This window comes from Maylandia zebra, linkage group LG10 (assembly GCF_041146795.1).
Source record: "Maylandia zebra isolate NMK-2024a linkage group LG10, Mzebra_GT3a, whole genome shotgun sequence".
Classification (NCBI taxonomy): domain Eukaryota; kingdom Metazoa; phylum Chordata; class Actinopteri; order Cichliformes; family Cichlidae; genus Maylandia; species Maylandia zebra.
Genome location: NC_135176.1, coordinates 11,867,046 through 11,887,665, shown reverse-complemented (window position 1 = coordinate 11,887,665; position 20,620 = coordinate 11,867,046). Strand labels below are relative to the sequence as shown.

At 40.5% G+C, this 20,620-nt stretch overlaps 1 protein-coding gene across 3 annotated transcripts in view; it reads left to right on the top strand.

The window, feature by feature from the left end:
* The window catches only part of npas2 (neuronal PAS domain protein 2), a 43,929-nt gene extending 23,451 nt beyond the window's left edge, over positions 1 to 20,478 (top strand). For 2 of the 3 annotated variants that reach the window (XM_004573312.5, XM_012925347.5), the window contains exons 2-22: positions 3,796 to 3,994; positions 5,615 to 5,671; positions 6,309 to 6,463; positions 6,558 to 6,649; positions 6,984 to 7,073; positions 7,355 to 7,475; positions 8,327 to 8,440; positions 8,531 to 8,649; positions 10,460 to 10,542; positions 10,638 to 10,744; positions 10,867 to 11,014; positions 11,123 to 11,207; positions 11,298 to 11,424; positions 12,562 to 12,659; positions 12,803 to 12,889; positions 13,238 to 13,429; positions 14,120 to 14,323; positions 14,457 to 14,641; positions 14,802 to 14,891; positions 14,969 to 15,179; positions 16,427 to 20,478. In XM_004573312.5, the coding sequence (XP_004573369.1) occupies positions 3,939 to 3,994; positions 5,615 to 5,671; positions 6,309 to 6,463; positions 6,558 to 6,649; positions 6,984 to 7,073; positions 7,355 to 7,475; positions 8,327 to 8,440; positions 8,531 to 8,649; positions 10,460 to 10,542; positions 10,638 to 10,744; positions 10,867 to 11,014; positions 11,123 to 11,207; positions 11,298 to 11,424; positions 12,562 to 12,659; positions 12,803 to 12,889; positions 13,238 to 13,429; positions 14,120 to 14,323; positions 14,457 to 14,641; positions 14,802 to 14,891; positions 14,969 to 15,179; positions 16,427 to 16,624 (2,619 nt within the window). In that variant the 5' untranslated portion in view covers positions 3,796 to 3,938 and the 3' untranslated portion in view covers positions 16,625 to 20,478. The remainder of the gene's footprint in view (positions 1 to 3,795; positions 3,995 to 5,614; positions 5,672 to 6,308; positions 6,464 to 6,557; positions 6,650 to 6,983; positions 7,074 to 7,354; positions 7,476 to 8,326; positions 8,441 to 8,530; positions 8,650 to 10,459; positions 10,543 to 10,637; positions 10,745 to 10,866; positions 11,015 to 11,122; positions 11,208 to 11,297; positions 11,425 to 12,561; positions 12,660 to 12,802; positions 12,890 to 13,237; positions 13,430 to 14,119; positions 14,324 to 14,456; positions 14,642 to 14,801; positions 14,892 to 14,968; positions 15,180 to 16,426) is intronic. The other variant, XM_076889037.1, reaches the window with a different exon arrangement.
* The last annotated feature ends 142 nt before the right edge of the window (positions 20,479 to 20,620 follow it).

Here is a 20,620-nt window from a genome sequence, read left to right as displayed (position 1 = left end):
TGTTTTGTCAACAATTCAGGAAGATCTTTTTCGTCTGTGTCTATGCAGTAAAAGCATAAACAGTCTAAAGAGTAGTTTGGCAGTAAGTAGGGCAGTAAATGCAGAAATTGTGTTTCTGATTAAACATTGGCATTTCCCCTCTGCGGTAGCTAATGTTTTTTTGTTTTGTTTCATTTAGTTTTTTTGCAAGGCATTTCTCATCAATCTGGCCCAATTAAATAAGAGCTTGATTTTTCAGTAACACTTGCGAGTTTCATTCTGAGTCTTTACCTTTGTGTGCAAATCTTTACTAAGCTATGGAAACCTGAAAGTGGAATGGAAGTTTGTGTGTCATAAAGAGGACATCCATAGCTACACGCTAATGCTAAGACGTCACAAATTTATAGTGACCTAAGGCATAATGTCACCTTGTTAACATGGGAACCTTTTCCACAACAATGTACAAGCAATGACATTAAAGTTGCTTGAATTACTGCTTTGCAGTGAAAGACTTTCAGCAATATCTTCTTGCTTTGTGCCTCTCATTTGAGTTCCTTACCTTATTAGCTTACTCTGACCCATTTGACGCCCTACAAATGGCTTCATATAAGCTACAAATAGACTACATATATGCCCATGAAGTATGGGGAAAGAAGCAAACTAGAAATATAAATTATGGGTGAGTGTTTGATTTTTGCCTGCTGCTCTGTGTTTTGGATTCTTTTTGGACTGGAAGGATTTTACTGCGGAGCAGTTGCAGTAAGCTGAGGGCAGTTTCTGTAGTAAAACACAGACAAGGATAGCATAGCAAAATGTTAAACACCAGAGCCTGAATTTAACGCAAAATGTAGCATTTGGATCTTTAAAAATATGGATTGGCGTGAAAACAAAGCATAAGTGATATGCTTTTAGTTTAACAATGGTCACCTTTGAAATATCAGCTGTGTGCATAGTCTCCAAATATTATACATGCAAAGTTGAAAGTTCACATAATTTTCCTTTGCTTTGTTTTAGATTAGACCCCGACCTATTTATTGGCCATGTCGATATATTGGCTGATATTACGTATTTCAAAACATACCAGTACTGGCATTTATAAAGATCAACAAATAAAAATGTTGCACGGGGCCTGCTGACATCACAGTTCAGGTGTTTTCGTCATGCCACGCTACCATTAACTTAAGCCTCTTATCACTGCAGTGATACAGTTGGGAGGTGTTATTTATTAATAGAGAAAATTGTTTCAATATTTACCGGTGCACAGAGCAGAGAAACATCTTTTAGTTCCCTTATATTCAAGAGGAGGAACACATTTCCAGGCTGATATCTCCAAAGGTGGGCAGCTCAAAAGTAGTCTTTGGTGTTAGCCATACTGTCCCTTTAAATCAGATTTAAATGCATATAAGAGCATGAATTTCAGGATAAATGATAGAGAATAACTGAATAAAATGGTCTGAGGTAAATTACGATATCAAGCATGCCAGTGGGGAAATGTATACTTTAGCATATGAAGGAGGTTGAGAATGAGATTAATCCATGGATTTCCTCTCCAGAAGTTAGCCCATCATCTTTTCATATATTCCCCGTTAAGGAATGCACATAATTACATTTCTACAACAGTGCTGGCGTGCAAGTGGTTACTGGCTCAATTACCTCAGGCTGAAGTGGTGCTTAAACACCAGCTTCAAACAATTGTGTGTTCCTATATGCTCTATAGGAACAAGAGTCTGGAAACCCAAGATAGAAAATGATCCCTTTTATGAAGAAGGAAAGGGTGTGAGCTAAAATGCAGTTTTTCTTTTGCTTAGGCCAGAGACTTTTATTCTTTTTAGCAGTGAGCTGTTAAAGACTGCAACACATCACTCAGATATCTCCAGTCACAGTGATTCTCTTGTCCCTCTGGGTCTCGTTTAGATGCAAAATAATGGAAGCAGCAATATCTAGTAATTTTGCCTGAGGCCACTCAGTGTAGGCTACATTTGGAGTAAGACAAACACAGACGACTGCCTGCATTAAGAAGGACCACTAACTATAATTATAATTTGAATATAACTGATTCAGAGTTGAATTTATTTCCAGACCATGAAACCGCGGACAATTTTAATCAAGGTTAAACGAAAGCATGAGCGTTGCTTTCCTACTGGAAAGTGTCTGGAATATAATAATTGCTCTTAATTTCTGGCTTTCTAAGAAGATGCACGGTATTCTGTCAGCCACAATTAGGGGAAAACATATGTTTTCATGTATAGATTATATGGAGACGTGTTATTAATTGGTCTGTAAGTGAAAACAGTCTCATGCTGTTTAACTGGAGCTGTCCAAAGCTCGTCTGAGTGAGTTCTTAGTTTGGTCTATAAAAGAAGCGTCTGCTCCATGTTCTTTAAGATTGCCGCATACAAAGGATGTGTGAAGAAGGTGGCTGCTGTGCACTCTGTTTTTTCAGGCCAGGTTATCATAAGAAGTGTCTGCTTCAGACATTTTTCTAGGTCAGAGGAGCTCGTTCTAAGCAAAAACACTTCTTAGGTGATGAAGTACTCTTGCCAGGTGAAAATAGCTAATTTGTTTCATGCTGTGTTATTAATGTCTTTCAGCAGCACACATTAAGTCCTCACAGTAAAAACAGCATTTTTGAATGCAAGTCCTACAGAAAATGCTAACTTTCACGGTATTAACATTGGTGCGACTGATTGATTTGTTAAAACGGCAAGCTAATGGGGCGCCTGAGTGGCTCAACGGATTCAGCAGGCAAACCATGTGCTGTGAGAAGGCTTCCTATTGGTTGCAGAGGCCCAGTTTCAAATCTGTGATTAGACCATTTACTGTGTGTCGTCCTGGTCTTTCTCCTATCTTTCCTGTCTTGTCTCCACTGTCCGCTCTTAAAAAAAGCTAGTGGTCTGTTAGTGGTCAAGCTCGCAACAAATGTCATATTTTCTTGATGCATTTAAAAAAGTGACGTTCGTTTGAAATATTTGAACACAGTGTTCTAATGGAAAATCTTGTGGTGACAGTGATAGCATGTTTGCTTTGTATCCAGGACTTTAAAGGCTCAGTTATTATGGATTTAATTGCAGAAATGTCCTGAGAACAAGCAGTCAGTCTGCACTCACTCACTGGGTAGACCTTGCTAGTTTTTACCCCCGTTTGTCAACAGAACATATGCACACTGAACAGGATGGATCCATGCTTTCATGTTGTTTACACCAACTTCTGAGCTTGCTATCCAAATGTTGTAGAGAAATCAAGACTCATCAGATGGGACGTTGTTCCAGTGTTCCACTGTTGAGTTTCAGTGAGTCTGTGTGGATGGTACCCTCAGTTTCCTGTTCTTAGCTGACACGAGCGGTGCCCAATGTGGTCTTCTGCTGCTGTCGCCCATCTACTTCAAGGTTCAATTTGATTTGTGTTTAGAGATGTTCTTCTACTTGTCTTTGTTGTAACAAGTAGTTATCTAAGTTACTGTTGCCTTCCTATCAGCTCCAAGCAGTCTGTCCTTTCTCCTCTGACCTTTGACTTCAACAAGGCGTTTTTGCTCAGAGAACTGTTGCTCACTATTTGAACCTCTTGTGTTTTTTCCCCATAAACCCTACAGATGGCTGTGTGGGGAAAATCCCAGTAGATCAGCAGTTTCTGAAATACTCAGACCAGCCCGTCTGGCACTAACAAGCATGCTATGTTCAAAGTCAGTTAAATCGCCTTTTTTCTTCATTCTGATGCTCGGGTTAAACTTTAGCAGGTTGTCGAGCAGCTGAACAGGTGTGTCATTGAGTTAATGCGTGCCCTGCAGTTTTTGCTCAGGAGTTTTGTCTGTTTTCACAGGATTTGGCTTTTCGTTAATTGAACTGAGGAGGTGGTGGACAACGGGACTGTGCTAAGTTTTTCTAAAAGAGCCTTCAGACAAGGACGGCGCGGATGGGACTTAAAAGACTTCAGGAAGGGCCTGGTTGGCAGAAGGAGTGAGTATGGACAACCTTTCTGATTTCGGAGGCCCCTGTCCGTCTGGCCGCAGGGAATGGGAGTGAGTATGAAATAAAGTGCTTTATTTAGCTCATGCTTCATAACCATCACTGTAGTGGTAAACACAATATACCATTCAAATAATTGTGAAAGTTTTCATGTAATAGTTTAAAGAAATCTGGTATATCTTTTTAGACATTACCATTTAGCAAAGTTTTTCATCGTCTTTCATTGTGAGCATGCACAAAACTACAACACATTTGAGAAATGTATAAAGATAAACTGCATAACAAACATGTAGTAAATGTTGTATTTTAACAATGAAGAACATATTTATCTTGAATGACCCTCAATTTGAGTTGTGTGAGGAGCGCGCTGTTCAATATTCAGGCAGTTCTCTTAGGACATCATCTGCAATGCAAAGCAAAAAAAACCCTTTTATACAAATGTGATCAAAGCACTTACATCCATCAAGAGTAATGAAGCATTTTATGAATCACTGTGGGACTATATTAATATTGATCCAATACCACAGGAATAATAAGTTACACTCACGCAGAGTTGTGCACTCATAACGTTCAATGTTCCTCAGTAGTAGTTTTTTCTTTTTGTAATACCTGCTGTGTCTATGATGTACAAACCGGTCACTTCTTTTGATATTTTAAAGATAACGCCCAAGTTACAGCCTGTCACATGACACTCTCATGGCAATGAATGTAATGCAGGTCATAGTCAGTGTAATCATGTAAAAACATTCTTATTTCAGTCTGTAAGAGAAAAATGCTCTTCGGGCAAAGTTGTATTTTAATGTCAGTTCACGCATAATTCACTGTTGGCTCACAAAAGCTTTCTTACAGCCTCACTTATTGGGTCACAGTCAGGAAAAAGTGAGAAAGATTGAATTTCAAAATAAGTTAGTTTAAAAACAAAACAAAATCTGCTCTGACAAATTGATACTGGCCATACCCGGGTCAAAGTCATGCACTGACAAGGTTGATTACATTTAACAAATTTTTTTATGACTGATTATCTCTGTTGCTGCTGATCAATCAGTTACACGCGATAAAAATAAACTCCTGCTGCTGTGTTCTCAGGTAGTAAATATCCTGTTACGACCAGGAGTAAATCGTAAGAAAAAAGATATGGAAGCGACTCGTGACTTGTCTGCCTTTAGACATCCAGCCACGTGAGCCTCTGAGTATAAAGCAATAATGCAAATATGGAGTAGGTCACTTACAAGCCACAGTGACCTGTTAAACATGGAAGAAGACCAGAGGCTTCAGATGCGGTTACCTCTAACATAATCACAGCATTAGTAGTGGTTGGTCCACACATTGTCTCTGATAATTTCTTGAGATTGACAATTAAATGGGCTTTTTTTTTTTAAATTACAACATATTTTACCATCTCACAGAGGGTAGTGCAGGACCACAAGACAAAATAAACAATGGCTACATTCCTTTTATCTGCTTTACTTGTGAATCCTGGATGATTGAGCCATTGTTGAGGTTGATAGTGAAAACTGCTCTCATACTAGGACTGCTCAAAAGTCTTGCTGTGAAAACTGTTTGTTATATTGTGTAAAAGACAAAAATATGTCCTGAACTCATTATATTATCACTGACATGTGTTTGATGACGTCAAAGGAACTTCTTCCTAACGCGTATCCTTCTTTTTCAAGCACCAATAGCTGCATGGACGATTTAATGGATGAAGATGAGAAGGACAGGGCAAAAAGGTACTGACGTCTGTGCATACTGGGCAAACACTTCATGTATAGTATCACACATTTATTACTATTTACATAAATGGGAATGGCAATGGAAAACAGATTATTGGTGGTAGGTCATCACTTTAAAAGAAACTGGACTGGACATAATAAATGAAGAAATTCATTTCATTTTCCGTGACATTACGGTTAATCTGGGCCTCTTTTGGCTCATTTTGTATTTTAAACACTTACAAATACTGGTGTCTAAAAGCGACTGAGTGCTTAGTTCACAAAGGTTCGACTCCAGATTCACATATTACTTCTTATCGGAAAAATTCCTATGGACACTCTAGGACACGGTGTCATAAGATATCAAACTCAACCGTTGGTAGAATAACCAGCCTTCTCTTTTTAAAAATGTAAATTCTGTATGATTAAATCTATGTTTAATTAATTGTTTTCATGCCCTATTTTTATAACAAAGTACCCACAGATTTGAATATATTCAGGCTCTGCTTACATTTTCAGCACCGTGCCGCTGTTACATTTACCTTTCTTGTTCTGCTTGTTTTCTTTTTTCCTTATTCCAAACTATCTTCCGTGTAAACAGGATAGCTGAACTAAAGTCACTTAATTTTCACTTGCAATAACCGCTCTGTTATAGGGCATCCCGTAACAAATCAGAAAAGAAAAGAAGAGACCAATTCAATGTGCTCATCAAAGAGCTGTGCACCATGCTGCAGGGTCAGGGCCATCCGCGCAAGATGGACAAGTCCACCATATTGCAGAGGACCATCGACTTTTTGCAGAAACAGAAAGGTACGGGCTTTTATGTAGTCTTTCTATTTCTGTAGTCTTTCTATTTAGTTTTGTTAATTTAATAGACATCTTTCTAACATTTTCTCTTTTCCAGACATCACTGCACAGAACGACACCTGCGATGTGAGGCAGGACTGGAAGCCTTCGTTTCTCAGTAATGAGGAGTTCACTCAGCTAATGCTGGAGGTAAACTTCAGGAGGATGTCTTTGAAGAGTAGCTGTTATTTAACTCTGCCATTAGGTAACATTAATAAACACAAAGGCAAAGCTACATCCTCTCTAAAATGATGATTTTTATTTTAAGCGCATGTATTCATAGTTTGCTATAAAATCAGCAGTGAAGACGTGAGGTCTCTTTAGGCAATATGCGAAAGCAGAGTAAATATCAGCACGTTAACACGTCAGCATAATGTGCTGATAGATTAATTAAGACCCGATGAGACATTGTGCAATTATTGTGCAATTTTTCAACATGCTGTAATACAGTAATATAATTGTGGTAACTTCCTCCCTCTTGCAGGCCCTAGATGGTTTCTTGGTTGCATTAACTACAGATGGTAACATCATATACGTGTCTGACAGTGTTTCCTCACTTATTGGCCATTTACCGGTAAGTAAGAGGGCCTCAAATTCATGCAACCATCAAAGCTCTGTATTGTCACTTAAGCATAGCAGTGATTTAGACAACATTAGATTTCACTTCACCATATCTGGTCCTCGTTTTATTTTTGTTGCCATAACAGTGAAGTTAGACAGAAAAAAGCTCTGTTTTGCTGCTTTATCTGAAGCAGATTGCCGTTGTGACTCCCATTAAGACTGTTGTGTAAGATATCACTTGTTGAAATGGTGCCAGGAAGACTGACTGCCATTCATCTGTCTTTTTTGCACCAGTCAGATATGGTGGACCAAAATATCTTGAATTTCCTCCCGGAGCGGGAGCACGGGGAGGTGTATAAGCTGCTATCATCCCACATGCTGATGACTGACCCCATTGCTGCTGACTTCCTTGACAGTGAGTATCCCGCTGAGCGGGCTCTCTGCACACACTGTGTCTGGGTCATCGTGTTGAAACACAGCGGAAGTAGAAAGGTTAAAGCCTGTAGACTGTCTCCCACTTTGGGAGATCAAAATGCTGTGGACAGAACAGTTGCCGCTGGTGTAATTCTCCACTAAAAATCAGCTCAAAAAGTTATGTTGGCTCAAGAATCTTCTTTCTTTGTTTGAAGTACAAAAACAACATTTGACTGTTGTTTTCTGTCTTGTAGAATTTTTGTCACAAAGACTGTTTGGACTGAAACTGAGATACAGAAGCTAGTTGAATTACGGTCTGCAGGTTATTGGATTGCTGATTAGTGTGTATCTATGATTAGACTTTTAGCTAATAATAGGAGCTAGCTTAGTATCATAGTTAAGACTTTAAATCACTGTTATGTTAGCACAGTAATCCAAAGCAATGTAGTATGGGAGGCTCAAGAACCTGACCTTAATCCTGTCTTACTATTGGACTTTTCTGGGGAAGAGAGAGGGCGAGTCGCAAGAGTCTCGGCCTATCTTTAGAGACCTAAATAGCAAACTGTCACAAAGCCAAGTCTGCAGTAAACAACATCCTTTGAGCACATCCATCATTTGTTTTTTACCAGTAAAAAGGATTACATTTTATTACCTTGCTATGCAAAGGTAAGTTTATTTTACACTGTCCTAGTACAGGAAACAAAGCAACCTCTTCTATTGGTGCCTGTCAGCATTTTGACTCTTTGGTTTTTCTGTGTCAAAAATACCATTGAGAAGCACCTCAGCTTTTATAATGATGCATGTAAACTTCATTATGTTCAGGGTGTAACCATGACAATATCTGCTTTTTAGGTGAGGCACACATTGAATTTTGCTGTCATCTAGCTAGAGGTAACATGAACCCAAAAGAGCCACCTGTATACGAGTATGTCAAGTTTGTTGGAGATTTTAAGTTTCACAACCATGGTAAGGATTTGTTTTCTTTTTAAAACAACTACATTTAGAAAAAACAAAACAGAAATACACATACATATGTACATGTTCTTGGTCACACAGTGCCTACGTCGTCTTGTAATGGGCTCGAGTTGACGTTACCAAGGAGTCTGCAGTCGTCTCTGGAGGAGCAGGTCTGCCTCATTGCTACCGTGCGATTAGTCACTCCGCAGTTTCTGAAGGTAAAACCAGCTTGAATGTTAAATCTTGTTCCTTTGTTTCTCTGCTTGTGACTCCACAGAGTAACACTTTACACATTTGCCTAACAAGCAAAAGACCCAGGGGGTGGAGGGTGCAAATCTCACGCGGGTTGCGTTAGGAAATCAAATATGTGGCGCTACCTGCTGTGGCATCATCATGTGAAAAAGGCAGCAGCCTGATGGCGCTTCTGTCGCTTTGTTTCTCTGCTTGTGTCGCTGTGTGTGCTGTCACTAAATCACTCGAGGGCTAAAATGTGGCACTAAAAGCAGTTTCGGTCCATGCAGCAATAGTGAGCTTGGATCAGTGGCACAATGAGGTCTGAGAGGTGACACACTTCGGCATACACTGATTCCATCGTGGCGCACACACTCTGGAAAACTTCTCGCGACAAATAGGTTCAGTGTGGCACACTGTGTACTTGCCAACTTGTTACATCATGAGGATACGCTGTGATCCCTAAAGGGCCCTTTGAGTTGAAATCTGGCCACTTGTCAAGTTACAGCTGGGAATTAAAGTCGCACTCAAATTTTTGTGAGATCAGCTCAGATTTTATACCCTTTCCAAGCATCCCAAAGGAAATTTATAAAATGGCACATTTCCAGCGATGGTTTGTTGAAGATTAATTAAATCCCAATATGTAAAAGAAGTCAGTGCAGTTTACATGTACAGGATGGTCAGTTGCTATTAAAAGCCAAAAAGCTTAGAACACCCCCCCCCCGCCTGATCTATTGCACAGACTTCAGCTCTGCCGACTAGTTATTCCAAACTGCAAAACACACTGATTACACTGATTGGTCAGACTGGAACAATATCTACTGGGACGAATGACATGGAACGATTTTTTTCCTTTTTTCCGTCTCAAGATGAATCCTTTGTAAACAGTAGGCATCAGTTTTTCAAATGTAGAGAATACAAAATTCCCCAGTTCTTTTCAAAGGAGCATTGTTCTCATTTTCCATAGAGGTTCAAGGGCACAGCATTTTAACAGTGACACACAAGTGTTAATAAAAACGTTGGCATTTTCCCGGGCAATATGTAAAACGATAGACACAGCAACTGTGTCTTTGGTTTGTGGACTAGCATTATGGCTGTTGCCACGTTGTTTGCTAGTAATCCTTGTTTGGAAAAAGCATCCATCGTGTACATGGGTGTATGGTACAAATACAGACGCCTGTTTGTTAGTAAGTAACATGCTAGTAAAACACTTGACTTTCATTCGGCAGAGCTGGAGCACAGACTGTTTGGCAAGAAGCCATACTGTTTGTCAGATCATTTTATTAACATGTTCCAAAATGCGCACAACAAACGTAAATTAGCTAAGGCGACACCTCAGAGACTGCTAGTATCCTAGTTACCATGATGACACACAACATTAAACCTTTAATATAAAAATTATAGAGTAATAAAACAGAAATCATCCTCTTTACAGTTATTATGGACAAATTAGCCAGAGACCAAAACACTTTTCTGTACCTCCTCTTCTCTAACATTGGAATCTAAAGGGACTGACTCACTTTTGTTGCCAGCCTCAAGTGGCCATTTGAGGAACTGCAGCTTTTTGCACATGCTGCAGCTTTTTGCACAGCAGCATGCTGTTGCTGCTTGGTCCCTCTAAGCATATTCTTGATGTGTAATGATCTTTTTGTGTTAAGTTTCATCATGCACTGTACCAACTCTGATATTAAAAACTATGACCATATACAGGACATACTGTACATAAAACACGATCATGCCTTGCTTCCCTGTGAAATATTAGCGGGGACCTTCCTCAGTCTTTTTGTTTTTGTTTAGGACTTGTGTAACGTGGAAGATCCCTGTGATGAATTCACCTCCAGACACAGCCTTGAATGGAAGTTTCTGTTTTTAGATCACAGGTAAAATATTTGTATTATCCTGACAGCTACCAGTCTATACTTAGAAAAAGTATTTCTTGCATGTTTATTGCCCTGTGTGCGTGTGTGTGTTTCAGAGCCTCGCCAATCATAGGCTATTTACCCTTCGAGGTTCTTGGAACTTCTGGCTATGATTACTATCATGTGGATGACTTAGAGCTCATAGCCCAATGTCACAAGCAATGTAAGCTACTTTTCTGTTGCTTTTTTTCCTACCAGTCTCCATGATCACTGTATCAAGGGCAAATGTAAAAATTGACAGAAATGTCAAAGCACTCATGTGGACTGACTTTCTTCTCTCCTTAGTAATGCAGTTTGGAAAAGGTAAATCCTGCTATTATCGATTCCTGACCAAAGGTCAGCAGTGGATTTGGTTGCAGACTCACTACTACATTACTTACCACCAGTGGAACTCCAAACCTGAGTTCATTGTCTGCACTCACACTGTTGTCAGGTAAGCCTGGTTTCTTCTTTCTGTGTGTGTGTACACATTTCCTCTCTTTTGGGTAAGGGGTGTATCGATCTAGCCTCCCTTAATACTGCATTTTCTGTTGTCCTTCAGCTATGCTGAAGTGCGAGCTGAAAGAAGGAGAGCGTTTGGCCTTGAAGATCTGTCGCCACCTGAGATAGCCCCGTCCTCTGTGAAGGTAACTCGGACACATACTGCACAGCGTGTGACATTTACAAGGTCAGCTTCAAACTTGGCCCACCATGTTGAACATTACTCTGTGTTCCAGGCTCAAGAGCTCTACCTGGACATCTGCTCCACACTGGACGCTCCACGGGACAGAAACAGCGGTGCACGTTCGGTGTCCTCCCACAGCTCCCGGAAGTCCTCCCACACAGCGCTGTCAGACTCTGCATGTGAGTCATCCTCTGCTCCCCAAAGTGCTAACTCACTCAACAGTAGGCCATTATTTACAGAAATGCTGCTCCTGTGTATGGGTGGAAGATCTGTTATTGGGGATTGTAGGCAGCAAAATAATGTGAGTCTAGTGATAACCCTCTGTCCCTGGGTTTGACATTTTCATTAGCAATGGAAATGGAAGATCAATCTTTAGTTTCCAGAAGAGTCCCACACTCAATCCTTATTTTTTATGTAATCTTTGTGATCACTAATAAAACTCCAGACGTTGTCACTACACCCACCTCGGTGTATGTGGGTGATGATGCATTTGTGAAAGGTTTCCAAGGCTTACTTTAGCCTGCCCTATTTGTTTGAGCCCCCATTCTCAACGACTTGCTGCGCTTCCACCCACTGCCTAGTATGCTAAAACATTTCCATCTGCATATTTATGAAGAATGCACCAGTGGCAGCTTCATTAAAGTTGTAGTTTTTTCAAAGTAAAACAGTGTGCCAGTCTTTCCTTAGCCCACACGTATATTAAACTTTGCTACAATGAAAAACCATTTGTGGTAGAATGAGAGTAATCACAGAATCCAAATCAGCAGTTTGCTATACAAAGAAGTTTTGGCTTTCTCTCAGAGAGGCTATAGTTTCTCTGTTTAGAGAAAAAATGCATAAAGGCCATTTTTGTTTGGGGAACTTATTTTAGAAATCAAAGTCTGTTGATAGGTCTTGTGGGAGTGTGGCTACAGTGTGGAAAATGTTGTATGAAGGCTTAACTGTGCTGCAGAAATTAGACATTAAAATTAGCTTCTTTTTTTTTTTCTTCTTTTTTTAACCTCGAATGTTTACACAGGCTTTATTTTTATCCTAAAGTCATAAGCAATTCTTTGGGCACCAATTTCCTTGTAGAATTGTTCTAAATAACTTTGCAGGGCAGGTCAGGATTTATTATTTCACGCCAAAAAAAAAAAATTACTGAGCGTCTGCAGATGAAGCCTAATACCTGTAAATGTGTTACTGACACAACGATTATGCCACTCGTGAAATGAGTATAAACGCAAGAAGGTAATTCACTCAGTTGTCGCAGTTACAAGTGTTCACATTAATTCACATGATTATGAATTTAGAGGTGACCTGTCTCTGCCCTGCAGCAGCAAACTCTTACACAGAAGCGTGCACACCATCGTGGCAGTCTGCTTCCATTGGGCCTGAAAAAACATCTGCCAGATTCCAGCCAAGCAGTTCAAAGGTCAGTTTACACAACGTTTACATGTATCTCTTTGTCTTTGGAGATAAAAATGGTTTTCGAGAAACAAGCGTGCACAGATAACACATTAATGTCTCCTAAATTGTGTTACATAAAACGATTTTTCCCATTTTTTCCCCCTGTAGAATTTGGCACAAAGACAAAATTCCTTTGACCTTGTTTCCCCAATGAGCGTCCCCCTTTCTCCTACCTGCAGCAAGCACTCCGCAATGGTTAGTGTTAAGACTTCCTCTCCAGCCTGTTGTCTTCTGCCTTTCTGTTTGTGTACAATGTCTTACTGTTACTGCTGGATGTGTTTATTTCACCTGCTGGTTGTGCACGGTTTAATAAAAAAAAAAAGAAGAGTTATTGTGTATTTCTCCCAGAAATCATTCATCCGTGTTACATTTGAACTGTAGAATCAATATTGCACAAAAGGTTGGAAGATTGGTGTACTTTCCTCCGTAACAGGAATAAACCATTACATGACTCACGCTACTTGATTATAGCCACATTTGTCCATTTCCCTGAAAAAGCGCAAAAGTGTTCTTACGTCCCTTTCACCTGCTCTCTCTGTCCAGCAACAGCAACCACAGCAGCAGCAGCAACAGCAGCAGTCCTCCATGTATCAGCTGCAGCAGCCGCAGCTCGGTGTCATGAACCAGCTGAAGGAACAGCTGGAAGAGAGGACGCGCATTCTGCAAGCTGACATTAAGACACAACAGCAGGAGCTGCACGACATTAAGGAGAAGCTTCATCTTGCTAACCTACAGGTAGTGTTCCCACACTTTCAAATGAAGAGACTGCAGCGATTGTTTATTCAGCCGCGAGTTAATCTTGAGATCTTAACACAACACAGGTGGAGTGTTTTTGTTCTGTATTGGCAAAATGGGCAGCCTCAACTTCAGAATGAATGCTCATTACGTCCAGATCAGCTGTTGAGAAAAGTCAGCCTACACTACCTATAATAGCCAGTAATGGATAAAAGGCTCCACCTAGAGGCCAACATGAAAGACTGACTCCAGTGATTGTCTCTTTGTTTTGTGCTTACCTTCTGGATGTGCAGGCAACATGAGATGAGCTGTAATTTGAAGCATAAACATGCCACACATTAACATGTAACTAATCTGAATTGAACCTTAAACGATCCCCCTATACGTATCAGTATTACAGCATCCTGACAATGCCCTGTCTTGCAGTTAGAGACAAGTGATTTAGCCTGCGCCACAGTTTGCTATCTCTCGACCAAGTTTTGTGAAATTCAGCTTCTTTTACTTCTCTTGTGTAATCCTGCTGACATACAAATAAACAAGAAGTAATTTTCCAGTACATCCATCCATCAATCATATGGGTGCTGAGGTGTATTCCACCCGTCATGGGGCGAGGTTAGAGGTTATGGAAATCAGTAAGTTGTCTCTTTTTAGAAAGAATTAATTCAATTTGTCTATTTCTGTGTGTGTTAGATGTTGTTACAGCAGCCTATCAACAATGACTTTAGTCAGGCCCAGCAGCAGCCTCAGCAGCAACAGCAGGGCCCCGGAAGGCCTGCCCAGCAGAGTCAGTCTGGGGTCATCAGACAGCTGTCGGGCCACCCTAAACCAGTCTGCGGGGCTCACAGCTCATCCCCACACTCGCTCCTGAGAGAAAACAGCTCACCTTCAACACAGGTACATCGCTGTGCAAGAGAGAAATCCAAACTTGAAACCAGAAACACATCCAGCTGGAAGCTATCCTCTCAAGTAGTTTTATTGAAACCTCGTTTGAGTTGACGGTTGCTCTAAAGTGTCTCTGTTTCTGTAGGTCCAGCCGAGGATTTCCCAGAGTGGGCAGGCTCAGTCAGTGAGTTTGCCAGTGCAGACAAACACGAGTCTGACGATGCCCTTCTACAGCAACCCCATGATGTTCTCTCAGACCAACACGAGGCCTCAGCAAGATGCAAACCAAAGACACCCAGACAACCAGTTCAGCCAAGATGGACAACTACGGTAAGAGCCCTGAGAAACACTCATAGTACTCAGAACTCCAGGTGTTAATGTCAGTATGGCAGGTGATGATGAAACGGTATATTTTAGGAATAACATTCACTTTATGTTTACCTCTTCATGTTATCCAACCTCTAACCCTGATATGTTTCTTTTCCTGCAGAATGCTTCTCAACCAACCAATGCAGACTCTGGTTCCCACCAGCGTTTCCTCGCAGCCTTCCCAGTGCAACATGGGCATCTCCCCATCGATGTGAGTCCTCTCACCGTGCAGACGTCTTTATGGTATGTTATGTTGTGTCTAACCTCTTCATCGTGCGCCACGTACAGATACACCTTGGAGCAGCAGATCCTCGCCCCCTCATTCCCCATGCAACAGGTCAACTGCAATGCCGTCCTCGTGCCCTCGCCGGTCTTCACGTCTCCGATAATGATCCCACACAACAGCTTCATCACGCACCAGTCGCAGTCAGCCTACCACTCGCAGCCTCAGACCTCTCAGCACTCCCTGCAGCTCCAGCAACCACAGCAGTTCTTTCAGGTACGCTGCAGCAACATGAGTCAGCATGTCGTCCTGAGCATCTTACACAGATTTTTAGACTAAAAGGCAGTTTGGCAAGGATTGCTGCATAATGCTGTTTAATATAAATAACCAAGGCTTTCTATTTATTTATGATCTTTTTGGGTATTAGACTGTATCTGAATACTGAGTTACCACAGCAACAAGCTACGGTGCATTTCCCACAGGTTTTAAAGCCTCAGCTTTGTGCCAAAGCTGTGCTGTGACTTTAGAGTGATTCTTACTGTTTTTAAGATTATAATGAATAATTTTTTTGTGTTAAGAAATGTTCATTAAAATCAACAAATGTTTACAATGAGGGCATATATCTTTAAAAACAAGCAAACAAACAAAAAAACCCACCACACAAACCATGAGGGATGGTGTTGTATTTCCAGAGTGATGCATGTGATGTTTGTGTCTATGTCAGCAAGTATGAACATGTGAGTAACGGTTCACAATTAGCTCGTTGAGGTGATGTAGGTCATCACCACTCTCTCTCTAAAGAAGGCATCCATATAAGAAGCAGCCAGCAGCAATGTGACTTCCTGGGATGATGCAAAGTCAGTCATTCAGCGAATTCAGGCAGCAACAGGTGAAATAACTGCAGGCAGTACCGAGCGAGTGGATCCCGCTTAACATTTCTCAACTTCAAGCTGTGTGACTGAGTTAACTACCAGTGAGAGCCCAGGATGACATGTGATGGGGTGCCAAATACATTAGAGGGTTACTAAGGCAATCGGGACCTAGAATGTACAGTAGCAACCGACTGTCAGGGACAAAGTGATGCCTGAAGAGCAAATTGCTCCCAGTGTGGACACCCCTTAAGTTTGAAATGACCACATTAGGCATTCTTAACCATAGCTGCTGACCTCTTACTCCCAAAAGATGTCACAGGTAGTCACACTGATGACCATCAGGGGTGTGCCTCTCCACTGTTCTTCCAATATCTCACAGTCAGCTCACAATCAGCTCCTTGGTCCAGGGTCAACTGGGCAGTGAAACCTATCCTCACAACTTGGCTTAACAAAGAGTCCACTATCTACCGAAACCCATTTTATATAATCCTCTACCTACTGCAGAGCAAGTCTTGATATTCAGAGACAGCCCTCATGTGTACACTGTTTGCACTGCACATCAGTCGAACATTAGATTCTATAAATAAAACTTGATAAAAAGTATTCTGTCTGCTTATTGTACTATATTCATATTCCTTGTTGTGTCTGCAGATGACTCAAGGACTCGTACACGGTGGATCTACTCCAGCATTCTTACACACCACTAATGTGCCACAGCAAAGCACCGTGGGATACATTCAACAGCCACTAGCGCAGCAGCAACAGGCGCCACAGCAACAGAGGCAATACCAACATTCCCAAAACCAGACTGGCAGCGTTTCAGAATATCGAAACATGCTGACTCGGTAGCGTTGTGGACTTGACCGTTGTGCTGAGATCTGCCTCTGTGAGGAGGCCGTGAAGGTGGAAGCACTTTGTGTCATGTGGGAGTCAAACTCGATGACAAGTTGGTTAAAAGTGGGGAAAACTGCTTGTTGTGATCTTTAGATGTGAAGCTGCCCTTTCCAGATGAAGCCGGCCTTTTATGTCACTGGCGAGAAACCACAAGCAGAGATTGCACTGACCCGACGTTGAACATCGGGGACCCGAAGAAGTGTGAGGTGCTGGGCCTTCATCTGCAGGCTACGTCGCACTCAGTGGGTCCATCAGTGAAACTGCTGGGACGAGTGGTTTATCAAAGCTCTTAAAAAGAAACTTTTTACATGTTTACACGTGGAACATTTTTGTCTAACAAAGTTTCCTTTAAGTGTCTGTTCACACTTAGGTACCACCTCCTACTCAAAAGTAGAGTATTTATTTTTGCCCAATAGTTGTTTATTTCATTAACTAATGGTGAGATTCTCAACACCCCTCCCACTGGCGACATAACTCGAGTGAAAATGACAAATCTCACAATGGGATTTGTGTGCATGAGAACTCTACATTTCAGTTGGCTCCCATATTGTCCCCAAAACAAGGTATGTTCATGGTAGGTCACATGACAGGGGCTTTACGGTGAAACATGCAGTGGTAAGATGACCATCATATCAAAAATCAGGGTTGGTAAATACTAAGATGTCACACATGCTATAGGACCACGCTCAGAGAGTAATTCTCCAGTTTTTTAGTAAAGGTCTATCTAGATTTTTAAAGCCTCAATCTGGGACTAAAGAAGGGGCGTTGCAGCTATTGCACCACTTCCTCAAAACGAATGACAACAGCAGATATTTGAAGTTACAAATTTTCGGTGCTTTTGATGAGCAGTGCGGGATGAGTCCTCTTTTGATAACCAACCTACCGAGTGAGTGGGGGGGGTGGCTTAAATAATGTGCCTTCAGCCGTGGTACATCCATGGCGCAGTTTGATGGTTGTGTCTGATTACGGCTTTAAAAATCCAGCTCAGGTCTATTTGGAATACAAAGTTATATTTTCATAAGGTTATAGATTATTATTTTGCTGCATCAGAGTTAAATACAAAAGCCTAGATTTGTATTGGATATATGACAAATATATATTGGAAGATTAAGGTCCCCGGCTGTAAGGATAGTGTCTCATTCACAAGTTATCCATTTCCTGAAATCCTAATGAAATCATTTCATTTTTATTTATTACACTTATAACTGAAACACTACACGGGAATTTTTTTTTTTTTTAAACACATAAGTTTGAATTGAGTTTTGTCTGTTTGTGTTTGTGCTTTAGACATTGAAAGGTCAACACTGGTCCTTGTGTCTTGCCCTATGACAGTTTCACACAGTTCTCCATTCATCTGTATGGACCAGCTGTGGTTTTACAATACAAAGCAATGCAGTGTAAGTTGAGTGTAAGCTTGGTGATTTGAATACAAGGTGGCAAAGTTTTGGGATTTTCACCAGATGACGGTCTGGTCTTAGGAAGCGCACGTTCCATGGTTATTACACAATTATTATCGGTTACATAATAAACTTCAATTTTCAATGTAAATATTGGTTTAAAAAAAAGAAAAAATGGTTCACTTTTAACAATAAATATAAAAAAACATGCAGGTGAGATTCTCTAGTCTGCTGTGACAAGGCTATTGCCATTATTAACCATCACTTGTTATATCACGGTATAACACGACAACGCTGTACCTGCACAGCTGTTTAAATATCTTCGAAACAGGGAAAATTAATTTAAGACATTTTCATTCCATTTTTGTCTCTTTGAACGTCTATGAAGGAAAACAAAGTACGCTCCAACCGTGACCACGTGACCCAATTTATTAGCATCTGAAAAATGCAGACATGGAAGTACAGCAGCCTCTATTGCATTAAAAAAAAAGCCACCAATTTCACTTTACTGTATTCATGCATGAGAAACTGTCTACAGATCTGGAAAGCAGTCCTGGCATCATTGCAGGATGTTCCAATCTTTTTTATGCAGCCCTACGTCTAACCTTTTATATTATCGTGCTTTTGCAGCGACGTGTCCAACTGCAGTCCTGTGTCCATCAATTCAAATCTAAAGCTAAATGTAAACATGCCCTTCGGCTGAAGCTGCAAATCCGCATGGTGTGTTGTCAGATTGTGACACGATGACTTCACAATGAGGAGAATGGAGTGCGTCAGTGTAGACAGATTAACGGTAGAACCACATTGCAAAAGTAAACTCCATAAAGAACATTAATTCATCTCTTATCTTGTTAATGACAATCTCACACAAACTGCTGTGCGTTCCCAGTACAGCTCTGCGTTTCCTGAAATTCTCACTGTGCTACACTTTATTTAAAGCAGCCTGTGCGGCTCGATACGACAGCTTGGTCTCCACACCTCGAAGCTGAAGCTACTGTACTGGTGCTGTTCACGTTGGATAACAAGAAGCATCCGTCAGAATACTTTGAGCATGTCCATTCAGTGCCGTTTTACACTTTTCTATGTGCAATGTCAAACTGAAGAGAAGAATGTTAATTTATAGTTTTAAATGTTTCAGAACAGATGTATATAGAGGTGTATAATAAGCCGCTGTACCATGTAATTTATATGGAAATATTTTTTTAATGAAAATGCCCTAACATTCCCTTAACCGTTTATATCAGCAGTATCTTTAAAGGGTGTCCACTATACACCACGACTGCAGTGATCACACTTTATAGTCTGTCTGCATGGGAATGTGGTGCAGAGTGGTAGCTCCTCACAAGCAGGAGGTAAAACACGAGAGCCTAACCTAACAAAGAATCTCTGTAGTATCATGCATTTACAATAACGAAGAGATTAAATAAAGAAGATGAATCCTTATTGTGGGGTGCAGAAAAAGCTCTCCAACTGTGCAGACTTCACAAGTAATTCAGCCAAAAAAAAAAGGGGGGAAAAGTGCAATTTTCCAGGATTATCAAAATACTTCTGATGGGTAAAATCAAGTTTCATTCTCCATTTATTCATGTCTATGCTTCTACAAGTGTGGCAAAGAAACAGTAAAGGTGTTACTCAGCAGTACAGAGGTGCCATAGACAACTATAGCTGTTTTCTTTCATTATTCAATAGTTATCAATACCATACTTTCAGACGGTGGTAGTAAAATCTCTCCTTGAGTTGATTTTACAGAATCCAGGAAATATTTCGATCCATGTCTTTATAAAAAATTGTTGTCTTGTTTGCCTTGCAGAGGTAGTTGAGGGAACTGCTGTTCATTGAAACGCCACTGTGCTCAATCGCGATGGTTTTGCTCTGGATGTGAGACGATGTTTTGTGTTTTTTTTTTTTCCTTTTCCTTGTACGTGTGTATTGCTTTGTTGAAGTTGTAAATAATCCATCCACTCAGTCAGTACTGTTGTTTTAATACTTTCCCCAACAGTAGTTACCTTTTCTTTTGATGTCTGCACCTTTCACAATGCTCTTCTTCCTCCTGGATGTTGCCATTGAGTGTCACTGTTTTTGAAGGTATGTGAATTTAATCACATTTAACTTGTATTTTCCTTTTTTTTTTTTCTGATCTGTAAAATAATGACTGACACCCTCAGTGTGAGAGTGGGCAGTCAGGTCAATGTTTTCTGTGTGAGATTTGCCAGGACATGAACAAAATAAACCTGGTATTCAGCCATTTCTGCAGTTTCAGTGCAGAAACTAACATTGAATATATTGTATAATAGAATGTAAAAAAGCAAAAACAAAAAACAAGACTTTAGGCTACATAGTTGTTTATTTTATATGTCTAATAGATTACATATGTATGTTACATGATTTTAAAATTAAAGTAATTTTGTAACAGATGAAGTGTCTTATTAGAGGAGGTGAGGCTTATTTTGCGTTCGAGTTGGTGTTGCACAGTCACTTGTATGGCTCATTTTCTTTCTGTATTTACCATCAAAATAAGCTTTAAAAGATACTGTTAACATTGTTTTAAAAGAAA